This window comes from Gavialis gangeticus, unplaced genomic scaffold (genome assembly GCF_001723915.1).
Source record: "Gavialis gangeticus isolate Ggan-Ray unplaced genomic scaffold, GavGan_comp1, whole genome shotgun sequence".
Taxonomy (NCBI): Eukaryota; Metazoa; Chordata; order Crocodylia; family Gavialidae; genus Gavialis; species Gavialis gangeticus.
This window is the reverse complement of record NW_017729014.1, coordinates 22,974,231-22,989,918: the sequence shown is the minus strand read 5'-3', so window position 1 is coordinate 22,989,918 and position 15,688 is coordinate 22,974,231. Positions and strand designations below refer to the sequence as shown.

Here is a 15,688-nt window from a genome sequence, read left to right as displayed (position 1 = left end):
CCTCACACTGTAATTCATGTTAGTAGCCTGCATGAAATATTAAAGTGTACCTTTTACTGATGGGATTTGACAATACATGGATAAAAAGTAATACCGATGAATTATCAGGGAAGCTGCAGAATGGCAGCCAACACAAAGGAAGAAAAAAACCCCTGCTGTTCACAAAGCTCAGAGGGTGTTCCTGTTCCTTCCCGAAACACTTACAGGTTTACTGCAAACATGCATCCATGCGCCACTCTTTGTATGCTACACACAGGAAAGCACGTGCATGCAAACACCACAGTCGTGTGCACAAATCCTTTATTTCACTGCCATAAGTTAAGCATTTAAAACCCACAAAAGTGCAAAGAGCATGAGTGTGCCACGAAGCCAATCAACCATCTGCACAAAGCTACCAGGTCATACCCTCTAGGAGCATCTTACATCAACAGAAAAAGAGATACAGCAAAGGGAAATATTCTTAGCCTTAAATTTCCGGAGATCATTCCAAAAGCATTGGGACTGCTTTGCAGCATGCAGAGAAACTACTGATGATGCCATATGGGGAAGCCATAGGCCTCTGTTTAGGGGATGGATCGCCACTGCTAGCAGCACAGCATCCTTGGAAAGGCATTGATCCTTTCTGGGGGGTGGGTGAGCCTCGTGCTGGGGAAAACCCTTGTTCAAAGCAGTCTAGTGCAAAGGGATGGGGGGCAGATGTCTGGTTTGTGATCATTGCTGACTGGAGTGCTTTCAGCTGGCTCGCACGTGCTGTTACCACATTGATCTGGCGCACGCTACTTCGTTCGGACAATGCATGTGGGCGCTAAACCAATCCTGCCCATATCCCACCTCCTGTAAAACTGCCTTGCACCAGAAGAGCATTGCCTTTGTATTTCACAGAATGTGTCACAATAAAGGTTTTTGCCATGCTGCTAGATCTGCCCCTACAGATGGTGACTAATCATCCACTGAATTAGATGTACCAAAGCTTTTATAGCAGACTACTATTCCCCAAACCCCCCCACCCTCCTCGACAAAATTTGTGGAGATTGAAACAGTGACCCAGACTCTAGTGCTGAGAGCAAATTCAACGTACAGCGTTCCCAGAAAAGTGCCTCTTCACTGCAGTCAAAGGTGCGGCTGTATCTCGGGTAGACGTACCTCTAAAAAACCTAAAACTAATGCCACTGTGAACTAACAGCAGTGTAGTGGTGGCAGCATGGAGCTGCATGTGGATCTGAGCTCCGCACTGCCTCTTACAACAGGTTTTGCAAGCAGCGTGGAGCTTCATGCTATCCGGCTACTCTGTTATCAGTCTCCAACAAGCTGGCTTGGTACATCTACATAGGCTGCAGTCCCCCTTTGAGTGCAGTGAGGACGTACCAGAAGATAGCCGTGTTGTCCAGACATGTGAAGCTGAAGGGTAAGAATCAAGACTGCAGAACTTGGCCTTCCTGTGCATACGGTTTCATCAGCAGCCGGCACACGCCGCATTGACGCAGATCTCACACAGTTCTATGGCTTGGGCATCCATGTCTGTGCAAGAAGAAATGAGATTAGTGATGCTGTCAGACAATGTTTCGGGGAGGAATCTGCAAGGATATTGGGGCCGATGATGTTTCACTGCAGTTTAGGGACCTTTCGCGTTCACACGTGCAATGGGTGTGTCTACATGTGTGCCCTTAATGCACATTAAAAATGGAAAATGTAGGTATCAAATTTAGGCACAAATCATTAAAGCACATTAATGCACGTTAGATGCATTAAAGCGCATTAACTTTAGTCCTACGCCAGTCCACACAGCATTAATGCACTTTAACACCCCCGCCTAAACCTGCTTAATGCACGTTAAATTTAGGCGTGCTTAAGTCCACATGTAGACATGTCCAATAAGTCATAACAGGGACCACAGGACCTTGTTAAAGCCTTAAGTAAGGAATCCCCCAACAACCTCCCCCAGGAAAGACAACATAGAAGAAATACAGTGACCAAGCTAAGAAGCACGGTGTAGAGGCACAGAAATATGATGTACTGAACCAACAGCCATTTACAGAGCTCCAGGCCAACAAAGGAGTTATATCATTTCATCTGATCTCTTTTGTAACACAGACCATTAATTTTCATCCCGTTACTAGCACAGTAATTTTGCGCAGTAATTACTAGCACGGTAATTTAGTCTGACTAAAGCGTGTCTAGTGTTTGGCTAGTCCCATCTTCCCCAAATGCATCCCAACTTGGAAGATGGCAAGAGAAGGCAAATCCACTACTTTCCTTGGACACTGATTCCAGCAGTTAATGGCCTTGACTGCTAAAAATATTTGCCTTAGTTCTAATTTGAAATTTAAAAAAGGAAAAGTCTAGCATTAACTTCCAGCTGTTGATTATTGTCCTGCCTTGGCTAGAAAGAAATCTTGTCCCTGCAGGGTGTATTTATTCACTCTAATCGAGTCACCTCCCCAATTTCTTTGTGACAAACGCAACAGAGGAAGCTTTGTTCGCCTCTCTTTGTACAGCATTTTTCCAGGCATTGACTAAATTGTGTCACTTTTCTCTGCCCTTGCCAATTTTTTCAGTCCTACACTTGTCTCCGAGGTAAGTAAAAGGGGTGGCTCAGGAGCTCTGGCTAGGAGGGGACCGCACAGCTTCTCTAGAGCAGTTTTCAGACTTAAGGCACCCCTCCTTTTCCAAGGGATTCCTCAAGTCTAAGGCCAGCACTTAGTTGTCACTTATTTTTTGACTGTAATAGCAAAATAATCAAACAATGCTTCTCTTGCAAAGAGCTCGGGCAAGATTGCTTTAACACGATGGATTCCTATGTGAAACCTCTGGGTTAGCATGTGAATCATGTTTGCATGACTTACTTAACAGCTGTCTGAAAATCTCGGGTGCATCTTCTCTTAGACAGATATGGTGATATTCCACCGGGAGCTCTGGACTTGCGCACAGGGCACCAATGTTCCTCTTCAGACGGGGATTAACGTTGGTGTCCAGACTCCAAAATGCCTTCAGCTGCTTCACATCCTCCAGCGGGAGGGAGAAATTCCCTATCTGTATAGAGAGAATCAAAGCAATGCATCAGGAAAAGGGTTGTTATCACTTCACCACAACCCACGGGCGGCACATGCGTGCCAAATCTTACATATTAACAGAAAAAGAGCATAGGAAAGGAGTGCTGGAACGGACCTCAGGAGGTCAGCAAGGATCATCCCTATCTAAACCATCCTGGACAGGTATTTGTCAAACCTGCTCTTAATACTGCACAAGCACTCTTGCAAAATTGCTATCCCCAATTTGCTCAAACATAAAAAAAACCTCTCATTTTCCGTAGGTAAAGCAGGAGAAGGAGGGCACTCTCAAAGCTGGGAAGTTTGTTACTGAACATGCCTGAGAGATGTGAGGAGGGGGGTTGTGTCCCCTGCTGCAGAAGAAGGCAAAGCCCCCCGGTCCATGCCAGTCTGACCGCTGGCTCAAATTCCTTCCTGACCTCCCCAGTGCTGAATTGCGTGATCCAGAGCATGCGGCCAGAAACCTGCAGGTGTACGTGCCGATGAGGGCACCGGCTCACCCCAGTCACAATCCTCAGCCTTCGCTGCAGCCAACCCTCAAAGCTTCAGAAGAAGGTGGAAAAACCTGGGAAGGGGAAAAAAATTCCTTCCTGGCCCCATGTGGCAATGAGCAAAAGCCAGAGACCTGTGGAAACGAAACACCTTCCTCTCTGCATTGCAACCCCAGGCTGCCACCACAGCCCCACTCATCACACGAACTGGGGAGCCCCTTTTCTGCCATCCCATGCCCTGCATAAACTGCTCCCAGCTCTTTAATCTTGTTTCACAATGAAGCAGTAAAGTCCTGCTTTATTCTGCTGCGGAGCAATGTTCATAATCTCCAAGCGGTGTGTCCCAGGATCTCTCCTGCACTCTTAGCACCTGGAGATGCAGACTATCAAACCAGCCAAGACACCCATCAACCATCAAGATTGCCAAGAAAGATTTGAAGAGAAATGGATTTGAAGTTTGATGTTAACACTTGAACCTCGAAGGGTGCTAATATGATCAGGCTGGTCAATCAGACAGACAGAGGCCTTTCTGTGCACCCCATTAAACAGCAGTGGCTGTACAGATAGGATAGTGTTCCTTCCTAGATGCTCCAGCTAATAGTTTTATCAGCACTGCAGCAGTCATGATGAATTAGGAGTGTTAGCTACATCACAGATAATGCAGGAAGCCTTTCCTTCCCTTTGCTGTGGCCCTAAAAGAGTAGAAGGGCTTGAAGACAGCTCCAAGAAGATGCTACAGCCCTTGGATCCCAGTGGGAGAGGAACGGGTGTTTAGGAAAGGGGCAGCGACAGGAACCTGAGCTGGCCATCTTACAGAGACGTGCCCACTAGAGGATCATTTATAGGACATCAAGTGCCAGAACCAACAGCCTTGCTTTCTTTCCCCACAACCTCCTGCTCCAAAAGATGCTGAAACACCGGGAACAACAGGAACCGTGCCATGAACTCAAATTTTACTGATGACGATCATTCCACCCAGAGAAAAAAGAGAGACAGTGCTGCAGTCTGCACGTGCACCAGATCCCAACAGCGGAGATGGAGTTTGGTTAGGATTGCATCCAGCTCATCCTGGACCAAGGAGGAAGACATGCAGAGATGACAGAGCGGGAATGTCACAATAATTGCAATCACCACCCCCCTCCTCATCTGTATCCATTTATGACAATTACTGTCAAAACTGGAAGCCTATAATGAGAACTTAAATTGGAGTTCAGGCACCTAAAAGGCAGCTGAATGTGCTTTGAGCACCCACAGATCTTACCTGCAGTTAGCAGGAGTTATGATGCTCCTATAAGCTGCACTGTTCATTAGGGCTTTAGGTAGCTAGTGTAAAGCACCCAAGCTTGAAAGCAAGTCACCCAATGACCAGACCCTAACGCAGACATAAGTATTTTCAGACTGACTTTGTTCTTGCTGGTGCATTAGATACTGTAGTGTGCAAGCAGCAGCAGCGGCAGCTCCACTTCACTTAATAACACCAAGTGCCGGGGGCGCTAGTTAGCTGAATCCTTCAAGTAAGCTGAATCCTTCAAAAAAACATTTGTTTCATGGATGCAGCCTTTGAGATTCATTTCCCTTGAAATGCCATGGAGCGAAGGGGCCTAGAGCCTTTGGGTCCAGCCTTCCTGGGTGAGCACGCTCACTGCTCAGGTCCCAGGCTTTCTTCCCCCAGTGTCAGCTCTTTCCAAGACTTGTCCACATCCACGCCTAGTCTACATGCATAGGACTGCACAGCTAATCGTGTCCTGTTTCCCCGTGGTTTGGTCTAAGACGCACTGCTACTCCTCTGTAACCCTACCTAACCATCGCTTTCTTCATTCTACCTCTGGGGTGATCTTTGCACACACAACCCAACAGGATATTTTTGGGGGTATGCTCCTCCAAAGTTAGGCTAATTAGTGAGGCCACATGTTCCCTTGTGCCAAAAATAAATTCAGCTTCTTTTATAAAACAGGAAAAGCCTGTAATTAATGTGATGCATGACAGTGGACCAGTAAACACTTTGCACAAATACTGTGTCTTTCATTGGAGGATTTGGAGCACTTGTGTAAGAAACATGCGTCTCAGCGATCCCCAGTGCTCACCTATCAACAAGCGCACGCTCCACTGTAAAGAGCGATCCGCCGAGGTCCAGAGACGCATGTTTCTTGCACAAATGCTCTGAATCATCCCATGAAAGACACGGTATTTGTGCAAAGTGTTTAAGCAAGGATTTGAGTCCATGAGTGTGGGGTGTGTGCGGTTTTTAATTTTATTCTAACCATGCGCTCTGCTATCACATTACATTGTGCTGACCTTGGAGTAATAAAAAGAAATGTCTGAGAGCCAGTGATCTCACCTGGACGTAGACAGGCTGGACGCTGTGTATAAACACCACGAGCACAAGAATCGCCAGGAAAGTGAAACCTTTCATGGCACCTGCAGGCCCCCGCGTTTTTCTTCTCAAAATATCTTATTTTTTTCACTCTCGGTTTTAGTCTCTTGCTTTTCTTCTGTGTCTCTCTGGCTCTTTTTCTTTTGGCTTCTGAGCCTCAGATCTTCACGCTTCCAGGGCCATATCTTCCCAAAGCAAAGGAAGACCTTATAAAGCTTCCAGACAACATTTACTTGGTAATTCATTAATCCAAGTAAATTTATTGCCATCTGATAATCATCCTATGAACTAACAGTTAGCTACTTATTGACAGGGTAGATCAGCCACACCCAAGCCAACCTCAGCATTTATGAGCCTCTGGTAGCCTGGGAAAGTAGTCAGAATATAAAGAGCCATAAAAGTCTGGCGAAAAGTACCAGGTATGCCCATCTAACCCGCTCCCTGAGAATGGGACATAACCACATGCCCAGGTAGCGTGGGCCCAGGCAGAAAAGGCTTGGGAAAAGATAAGGCATGTTTGGTCCTTGCCCCAAATGACGTTCATTTTAGAGTCTCCCTGACCTTTAGTGATGGAGATAGGGAGGGCGAGGACTTCCTCTAGCTGCCATTCACAAGAGGCGCACGAATGTGCCCGCATGCGCTCTGAGCTCGGGGCTGCAGAATAGCCATCGGACAGATGCCTTTCACCGGGAAGGGTCGCTGCGTTACCATCACGTTTATGAACCGAGGCACGTGGAATCAGAACAGGCGTCGATGTATTTTAGTGAGGTTCTCATTTGCTTTCTGAGCAAAGCCGTCCAAACTGCTTAAACATTATGAAATAACCTGGGAACTGCCAACACAGGAGGAAATAATGGGCAGAATATTGTTACCCGGTTGTTCATCGTTTAGGCCTAATTTCTGCCACGCCCGCTTTGTCCATTAATTGCTGTTCTCCTTTCTCCCGTTGTTCGCTAGCTACCATGATCTTAACACAGTCCTCAGATGCTGCGGCACTGGTAGAGCTGTTTGTTGGGACTAATCTCTACAATGGTTGAGGTCATTTATAAATCCATAAGGAAGACATCAGCCAAGCACCTAAGAAAAGCGGGTCCCTGTACCATCTGAGGGCAATGGTCCCCCTGCCTGGGGGGGACTGGTATCCCCAGGTGTGACAAGCGCTGAAGCATCAGAGCCTGGTGGTACACGTGCATCTTGGTTGCCATTTTGGGACTCCCAGAAGATTATCAAAGCCAGGTTGTGGCATTTGGCTGAGAAAAATGAATCCTTAAAGACCCCATGGCCGCGTCCACATGAGCAGGGGCGTGCCTTTGCAGCAACACAAATAGGAGTGGCACACGTGTGTGCCGCTACTTTGTGCTGCTGTGCATGCCCCTGCACGTGCGGTTTGGGGCTGGCTGGGGCACAAGGCGCCTCAGGGCGTGGAAATGAGGCAGCAGGCAGTCCTGGGCTGGCTGCTTCCCCACCTACATGTTTGTCCTGGCTTGTGGTGCTTTGCGTTACTTTTTTTTTTCTGGGTATTTTTGTTGCTGCTGGGAAATCCCAGTAGCAAATTTTGCCCCAGGGCTGCAAATTAGCAGCAGGGGGCACAGTTTAACATGCAACATGTGCAGTTTGTGGTGCTGCAAAGAGGTTTGCAGTGCCACAAACCACATGTGCCTGCACAACTAGATCTGGCCATGGAGTGCAATCTTAACTCAGCAAGGACATACGGATCCAAACTGGCATTGCAGTGTGAGAGAGGCATCAGTCCAGTGAGAAAGTCCCATGCTATTGGGGCATCTGAGGTTAAACATCAACACCAAATTCCACTCAGGAGATAACAGGCCAGTGCTCCTCGACTTCTTTAGACTCCAGGCACCTCATGCTAGACACAAGGTGCCCCACGCTGGGCTCGAGGACCCCTCACTTGTTTTTTGCCTACAGAAAAACACTAGAGCAATTCCTGTGTTGCAAAAACCTCAGAAAGACCCCAGCAGGGCAGAATGCTTGTAGCGATATGGACGCCGGTTTGAAATCTCTGGGTTTATCCTGTCTGCACCCTTAGCGGAGCTGACAAGACATAACACCCTTGAAAGGATCTCAAGGCACCCCGGTTGAGAATTGCTGTAATAGGTGAGTGAGTGGAGACCTGGCCAAATTCATGCTCTGGCTGTTGAGCTCTGTGGTGAGCAAGCATGGCATCAAACACAGATGCACAGCCTCAGCATGCTACCCCACCACGTGTCCAGACTCCCCGCAGTCCTGCATATAATATAGCTCCGGCAGATCAATATTTGTGAAGAACAAGGTGCTTCTTTCCCCTTCCCTCTTGCTTGTTACCCATATGGGATCACTAGAGGGCAGCAATTGCTGGAGGAAATGGTCTGATCATTGCACACTTCAGCTCAGTGTGGCCCAGACTTCTGATACTTGGGGCACACTATTCTTCCGGATTAAAACTGGTGGCACACATTGCCCTTATACCTGGGAAGGGCAGCAGGGAAGAGGCAGTGGCGGTGCAAATGCCATTTGCAGGTTCCTGGTCCCAGCTCAGCTGGAAGCAGCTGGCACCATGCAGCCAGGACATGGGGGTGGGAGAAGTGGTGGCATCATTTGGAAAGCCCTCTTTGGAGGGAGGCCATGTCGGGGTGAGGCAGTGAGGTGCAGCAGAGCCTGCCAACCTAACCACTGCATTGCATGCATCCTTTGCTAAAGACAAACCACAAGCGCATTTGGCCACACATGTCACAAAGCTTCCCCGGAAACACAAAGACTGCTCACATTGGCTAGGGACTGAGGCATCCTCACACGGCGCTGGGGCTCTTCTGTCACACGCCCTTCTCGCTGGCATGGCCTGGCCCATAGCATTTGCACTGCCATCACTTGCAGCTGCAGAGGAGAACGCCGCATAAACAGCCTGGTTGGGGCACAGGGGAGAAATTTAAGCCATACTTATATGGGGCAAAGCAAGGCTCTGGTGGTCACAGATCACCGCCACGCAGCATCACTTCTACAGGCTCCTTTCCTAGGATGCAGAACAAGTGCAGCACATATGCAACGGCAGGGGCTGTTTTTAGTGGGTGACACCCCTGACACTGAGTGTAAGTCCTAACAGAAGGTCAAAAAGTATTGGCACAGCTGTCCAGGGAAGTTGGCCCAGGAAGTGCAGGGTGGGGGGAATCCTATCATTTGACACTGCAACGCCGACCCAGTGCGAGCCACGCGAGTGCCATACAGATGCAGCTGGGTCCCCGGCCGTTGTTCTGCTTTGTAGCTTAGTGGGGCCCTGTTGTGTCATGCCAGAAAGCAGCCAAGCGGACCTGCTCGTCTCAGCCCTGCTGAAGGACCTGCACTGGATGAGCGGACAGTGGTGTTCGAGGGTGCAGCAGATGCTACCCAGGAAGGAAACAGAAATGCGAACCCCACACAGTCGTCCGCACAGCACACCCTCAGTGAAGTGGTCAAGGCGATCCCCTTCCCAGTGCCACGCTGCATCAGCTTCTCACTCGGAAAGTGGCTGTTGGAAGGTGGCTTCAGGATACACAGAAGACACTTGGGGGGCTACTGAGAAGGATGGAGCTCCATTTATTTTACTTGAAAGGGAACCCAAGACAGCAGCTGCCTCTCCATGGCAGAGAACAAGCGGCAGGGAAATAATAGGTATGTGCTCAGGGTGTTTCCCCTAGTCTGTGGGCGCATCTACATGAGACGCTTACTGTGCATTAGCCTAATAACACTGTCCAGTAGCGTAGTGGTTATTAATTGTGCTAATAGCCTACTGTGCAGTGTTGTTAGGCTAATGCACAGTAAGCATCACTAAAAAGCATGTGCTGGCACTACTGCACATTCAGTTACTACCTCTTATTAGAGGTACTAAACTAAATGCGCAGTAATTAAAGTGCATTAGTGAATGTGTAGACGCGCCCCGTGTTCAGTCCTTCGCCTACAGCTGTCTTGCTCCATTCTTTTTTATTTAGAAAGAAACCTCTAAAGGCAGCTACTTGCCAACAACGGCTGTCAGGGCTACAGACGTCTGTTGCAAAAGTGACAGCATTCGCTCCTTGGGTATCTTCAGTGTTGTGCACCCAAACCCGCTGACACCTTCAGGGACAGGGACGTCATCGGGGCATCTACTCCACCTATGCTCCCCGGGTTCCCAAAAGTAAATGGTTTTGTAGCAGTGCGTGGTATCTTCCCCGCCTAAGACATAGATCCTCTTTCCCCAGCTGACTACCCCAGCGTAGGCAATGCCTTTCGGCAGCTTGGGCACGGCAATCTCATGATTGACGCTACCGTCCTCCGCGAGGAAGAAACACTTCCTGCTGCAGTAGCGGTTCTCGGGCATGAGGCCCCCCTCATAGATCCTTTCTCCTGCTCTTTTCTCCGTGTAACCCCCAACCACATATATTCCATTATTCATGGCCACCGCTCCCGCGGAGAAGAACGCCGCGTCCAGGAGCACCTGCGTCCACGTGTCTTTGCTGGTGTCGTAGATCAGAAGCCCTTTGTGGAATTGCCAGTAGCTCGTCAGGCCGGTGACTCCTCCAAGCAGGTACAGTTTCCTCCTAAAGACTGCGGCGGCACAGCGGCTCAAAACGTACGGCATTCTCGAGATGGGAGTCCACGTTCCCTCTGCTATGTCAAAGCACTCGGCAGAGCTGAGAAATTCATGAAACCTGCACCACCCTCCCATAGCATAGAGCCTCTGGTCGCAGACCAGGAACCCGTGGGTAGCACGCGGCACTAACATAGAAGGAAGCTGGGCCCAGCTGCCTTTAAGGGAGCTGAACTCATACAGAGCGTCCGAATAAGAGTTTCTGCAGATGCCTCCAGACACAAAGAGCCTGTCTCCCAGTGCCACGCAGGCTGGGTGGGTTAAGGATTTCAGGCCTGGTAGTTTTATCCAGGTCCTGGTGCAAGGATCATAACAATCCATAAAGGAGTCTTCAGTGTCCGGCGCCTGGGTCTCCAATATCTGTGTGTTGATGCACACGATGCACTCGTCGTACATGCCAGCTCTGAGTCCTCCACTTGCACACAACCTTTCTTCACCATCCAGCTGTTTGCACTGAAGCTGAACATCCCCAACCTCTCCCAAATAGGCCTGAAGCTCAGCAAGTTCGCTGTCAGTCAGGAGCGGCAGCCGGATGTGGCTCATCAGAGCATTGAGGAGGAAATGGTAGGTACCGGGATGGGCCCGTACCCAACGCTGCGCAGCCCGGAAGACGTCTAATTCCGAAGCAGTGGCCAGGTCCCCTGAAGACAGGATGGTGATTAAGCTGGTCAGGTCCAGGTACAAGAAGTCGTCATCCTCGCAGAACCGGCTGAAGTTGAGGATTACGAACCGCACGGTGGCCTGAAGAAGAGCTTCGTCGCTGTGAGCCTGAGCCAGCCTGTAAAGCGCAAAGCAGTTCTGCAGGGAGATGTTCTTCCTAAAAAACCTGAGGAACATCAAAGGCCATTATCATTAGGGGCGCATCTACACGGACATCAATGCACATTAAATCTAGTACCGCCATTGTAAAGTACTAGGAAAATGAGCATTAGCCCATCTTAATGCTCACGGTTTTTAGTGACACTTTAATGTGCATTAGCTTATTTCAATGCACATTAACTAAAGAGCACACTTTTTTCCAGTGATTTTAATGCGCATTAAAATAGGCTAATGCACATTGAAGCACGCATGTAGACGTGCCCTAGGTGACTGGCACAACCCCACCACAGGTCATCCGCATGACCAGTAACTCAGGACCAAGGAATAGACTTCTACTGCTTGAGTTAAAGCAGTGTTTCTCAACCTATGGGTCGTGACCCAAAAGTGGGTTGCAAGAATATATGAAAGGGTCATGCACAAACTTTAAAAATGGATTCTTCTTTAAAGGAGAAAACCCGTGGCTTTTGCCTTGTAGGAGGCAGAGTTCCAGCCTGCAAGGGGCTGCTTGGGGCCTCCCTTGCCCCACACACCCACCCCCTGCCCCACATGCTGGGGGCCTGGGGCCTGGGGATGGGGGGCATTGGGTCAAGAGTGAGGGGCACTGGGTCAGGACTGGCCACTGATGTTCACAAATGGGTCCTGATACAAAAAAGGTTGTGAACCGCTGAGCTAAAGGACTAGTTCCAGTAGCCGGCAGTAGTAGCTTGAACACCGAAGTGAATGAGGGGTCAGGAGGCACGGTGTACAGGGAACCTGCATGAACAGATCTTCCCCTCCTGGTGTTGTGAAACCTGTTGCTTCCACGCCAGGGTGGCAGCTGTGTTTTCACATGGATTCAGTTCCAGCCGTGCAAGTGAATTATTCCAGGTGAATGCCAGCCGTGGAGACAGAGGCCTGGTGTATTTTCTCCAGGTTAGATACAAATATTGAACTGGAACCAAGCACAACGCCTGAAAACTCTGGCTAGAAATCCCCTCCCTCCTTGGTGAATCCTAGCTAGGAATTACATGCTGAGATCCATCAGGTAGCCAACTCCTAACCCTTTTATGTGACCCAGGGAATTTAGGTTGTGCTGTTTGACTCCAATTAGGGTCTACAAAAACCAATCACAAACATGTCTGTTAATTCACTTTTTTTAATCTTTATCTTTTTTTATTAATGATTTGCCCTAAAGAGATATCAGGCTAAATGGCCTATCTTTATGCAGGCCATCTTCTCCATGCAAGCCATCTCCTCCAAAGCAACTGGAGAAGATGGCCTGGTAGCTATCGGTAGTATTTTCATCAGTAGTTCTCAGAGTTATCAGTAGCTCTGAGTTTTTTAGCTGATAACTCTGAGAGCTACCGATGAAAATAATAATGGTCTTCTCCAACATCCACCTGCACTAGGCTGCAGAGCTCTTCTCATTAGAAGGATGCTCCAAAACCATCCAGAGTAGCACAAGCTTTTGCAACGTGCTGAATTTCAGATGAACTATTACTGATGCTTGCTTTGACTTGCCTCTGGTTATGCCGCTGATACTCCCAGGCACAAGTGTCTTTTGACTTGAAGCACAGACACCGTGCTATCCATTCTTTCACGTTACCTGTAACAAATGTCCACAAGAGGAAGGATCTTTAGCTTATCGGCTGCTTCAAACAGATCCTGGGCCGTCTCTTCTGTCAGTGATACCTCTTCTGTGTAGATATATTTCAAAATGCTTTGGAAAAGAGAAGGAGCAATGTCCTGCAGCAGGACCTCGCCACTCGGGGATTCCTTCTGGGAGCTGGTGAACACATCATGGAAGTAAGGGCTAACTGCGGCTAGCACGGCTCTGCGGGGAGCGGAGAAAAAATATGACTGGATCACATCTGTTACTGGTAGGCATGCAACCCTGGTGAGGAGAGAGATCCTGGGAGTTTTGAAACTCACGGAAGAGGCGGTATCTTTTATTAGACCAACTAGATATTTGCAAACAAATTATTCATTTATTTGCAAGCATTTGGGCCCAAAAGCTTGCAAATAAATAAAATAATTTGTTTGCAAATATCTAGTTGATCTAATAAAAGATACCGCTGCATCCACAAGTTTTGATTCCTTTTGCCTCTAGACCAATACGGCTACAACCTGGATGCCTGGGAGTTTCAGACATGTATGGACCCCTTGTGAATTATCTCTTGGCATGGAAGCGTGTGCATCCCCACTGAGCCTGCTCAGTCGCGCCGTGCTCTGGCTCGGCATCGACACAGTGCTGTGCTCTCATGTCCCGCAAGTCCTGAAACTGTAGCTGGCAAAAACCTATGAGAGGCGGGATGCTGAATTAAACCTATCCATGATTTATCCCACTAGCCTACTGGTCAGGTCACTTTAATCCAGTGAGTGAGAGACCGAGATCTACGTCCTCCCCTCTGTCTTCCTGGGTGGTTGCACTAACCACTCCATATTATGAAGCCGTACTCCGCGTCGTCTGTCTAGAGTATGCACACGTGGCCATCTACATGCCTGCCAGCATGTACCTTATACACATGCACCCTGCCAGGGAAGTACAATCACTGCCTGTGCACGAATGCCCCAAATGCCACTTAGGCAGCTAGAAATCTGCCACTTAGCAGCACTGGAGGAAGCAGTTCCACCATTAGAGACAAGGCCACCAGCCCAGTCTGCAATCCCATGAACCAGTTACTCAGAGCCCATCTCACCTGCCTGTGGAGGTGCCATCCCTAGCGCCACACAACAGCGAAGCTGACTCATGTCAGCACTCACTTTGCTTGATTTACCCAGCACACTGCAGCAGCCTGCGCTGCACCCTTGATCATACCAAATATAGGTCCCTGCTGCCTAGCTCTTGCTAATGGGCTAAGTCCAGATGATAAATAAGCAAAAACCCACCGGTGACAGGGGAACCTCTTTCCTTCACACACTACGGTGCTGTCACAGAGCAACTGGTGCTGGTACAGCTGCTTTAGACCTGTGGGATTTGGGGAAGGAAAAGTCAAAGCTGCAATGGTACATGGCATACAAATATCTCAAGGGAAAGAAGTGATCCCTGGTGCTGAGAAAATGAAAAGGAGTTCCTCCTTGCCCCTTAATTACAACTGCATGGCACACTGCAGAAGTGACAGGAGCCCCGGAGCTCTGCCCATCACAACCACTTTCTGGATGGCCGGCACCCACCAACCCAAGCTTAACCAGAAGATTACCGATCCGTGAAGATCAGCCAACCTACCTTTGCTGAGTCCCAGTGGCTTTGACTTCTGTTTGCCCCCTTTCTGGCTGAGGGTCATGACGAACCAAATGAAAGCACCCTGGAGAGGAGACGACGTATGAAACCACCGTGCTAATTGTCAGGAGATTTCTGCAGCCGTGTCAGCAGGAGGGCACAATGTTTTTTAGACTCGAGGCACCACTCCACAAGACAAGGGAGGCTGAACAAATTAACTTCCATTACTAGACTTCCAGGTTTCCTTATGCCATTTTCTTCCAGATGTTTCCATTTACACCGATTCAAATAAAACCCTAATAAAGCAGTTTGCTTACATGCATCTTCAGATAGAGTTTTGAGCCTGGAAAAGAGGAGACTGAGGAGAAGAGATTTCAAATACCAGAGCAGTCTGTCCCTTTAAGAAGGACCAGGCAGCCCTGTGGAGAGAGCCCGGCTGCATGGTATTTGGATCGGCACGGAGGGTCCTGCTAGGAACTAAAAAATGTTGTGTTGGGAGCCAGCCAACCCCCACCTCCTGCCTTCCCCCGCGCTCTAGTTGGAAGAACAGTCAAGCCCACAATACCTGGATGAAATTCTGTCTCTGTGATATTCTGGCATTCAAATGCATGATGTAATTATCCTTCTTGACCTTAAAATGACTTGTGCTATGGCATACCTGAGCCTGTTACGGTGCTACCCAAGCCACGGGATGTACTCCCGCTACTGCCTCGGCCCCATCTCGGTGGAACTTGACGACGTATTATGCAAATCCCAACTGCTGCCAGAGCGCAGCATTGTGATATCATCGTCTCCCGCTTCATTTGCATCCCCTGCACAGGGTGACCCCGAAGGGAAGAATCGGACTGGCTTGTAATTTGTTCCGATCCATTAAACCGACGTGAGGGCCTGGAGTGGGGAAGGAGGAAAGGCGTGGCGATATGCTGAGGACGGGCCTGGCAGGAGCAGCCACAGTCCTTTGCCAGGGAAAGGACAAATGAGTCGCGCAATTTGAGGTTGGCAGAGTTCCTTGTATGCCGGAAACCATCTTTTGGTGAAGGTCTGGGGAGAGCTGGCCACTGCGGAGGGTCTCCTGTGGAGCCCGACTGCGTAAGGACAAGTGGAAATCCCAACGGGGCGCCAAGTGTGAGATACAATCAGTGAGACCTCTCAGGTCTGCAC

The 15,688-nt window shown here is 49.0% G+C and overlaps 2 protein-coding genes across 3 annotated transcripts; both read right to left on the bottom strand.

The window, feature by feature from the left end:
- Positions 1–283: 283 nt before the first annotated feature.
- LOC109293868 (guanylate cyclase activator 2B-like) lies at positions 284–6,071 on the bottom strand. The gene is made up of 3 exons (XM_019512018.1): positions 5,877–6,071; positions 2,844–3,030; positions 284–1,518 (listed from the first exon to the last, which is right to left on the bottom strand). Exons 1-3 carry the CDS (start codon positions 5,949–5,951, stop codon positions 1,454–1,456), a joined length of 327 nt encoding a protein of 108 aa, XP_019367563.1. The 5' UTR covers positions 5,952–6,071; the 3' UTR covers positions 284–1,453.
- Positions 6,072–9,763: 3,692 nt separating this feature from the next.
- LOC109293867 (kelch-like protein 24) lies at positions 9,764–15,432 on the bottom strand. Of its 2 annotated transcripts, XM_019512016.1 has the most exons (5): positions 15,186–15,432; positions 14,534–14,870; positions 14,197–14,275; positions 12,914–13,141; positions 9,764–11,335 (listed from the first exon to the last, which is right to left on the bottom strand). In XM_019512016.1, exons 2-5 carry the CDS (start codon positions 14,589–14,591, stop codon positions 9,892–9,894), a joined length of 1,809 nt encoding a protein of 602 aa, XP_019367561.1. In that variant the 5' UTR covers positions 14,592–14,870; positions 15,186–15,432; the 3' UTR covers positions 9,764–9,891. The 2 variants fall into 2 exon arrangements, with proteins under 2 accessions (XP_019367561.1, XP_019367562.1); XM_019512017.1 differs by having other exon boundaries at positions 14,534–15,432.
- Between the last annotated feature and the right edge of the window lie 256 nt (positions 15,433–15,688).

Coding starts and splice junctions, on each gene's coding strand:
- LOC109293868 (XM_019512018.1), bottom strand. CDS start 5,951: ATGAAAGGTTTCACTTTCCTGGCGATTCTTGTGCTCGTGGTGTTTATA. Junction 3,031..5,876: donor TCCAGCCTGTCTACGTCCAG/GTGAGATCACTG, acceptor CTCTCTATACAG/ATAGGGAATTTCTCCCTCCC. Junction 1,519..2,843: donor GATTTTCAGACAGCTGTTAA/GTAAGTCATGCA, acceptor CTTCTTGCACAG/ACATGGATGCCCAAGCCATA.
- LOC109293867 (XM_019512017.1), bottom strand. CDS start 14,591: ATGACCCTCAGCCAGAAAGGGGGCAAACAGAAGTCAAAGCCACTGGGA. Junction 14,276..14,533: donor GCCACTGGGACTCAGCAAAG/GTAGGTTGGCTG, acceptor CAAATCCCACAG/GTCTAAAGCAGCTGTACCAG. Junction 13,142..14,196: donor AAGAGGTTCCCCTGTCACCG/GTGGGTTTTTGC, acceptor CGCTCCCCGCAG/AGCCGTGCTAGCCGCAGTTA.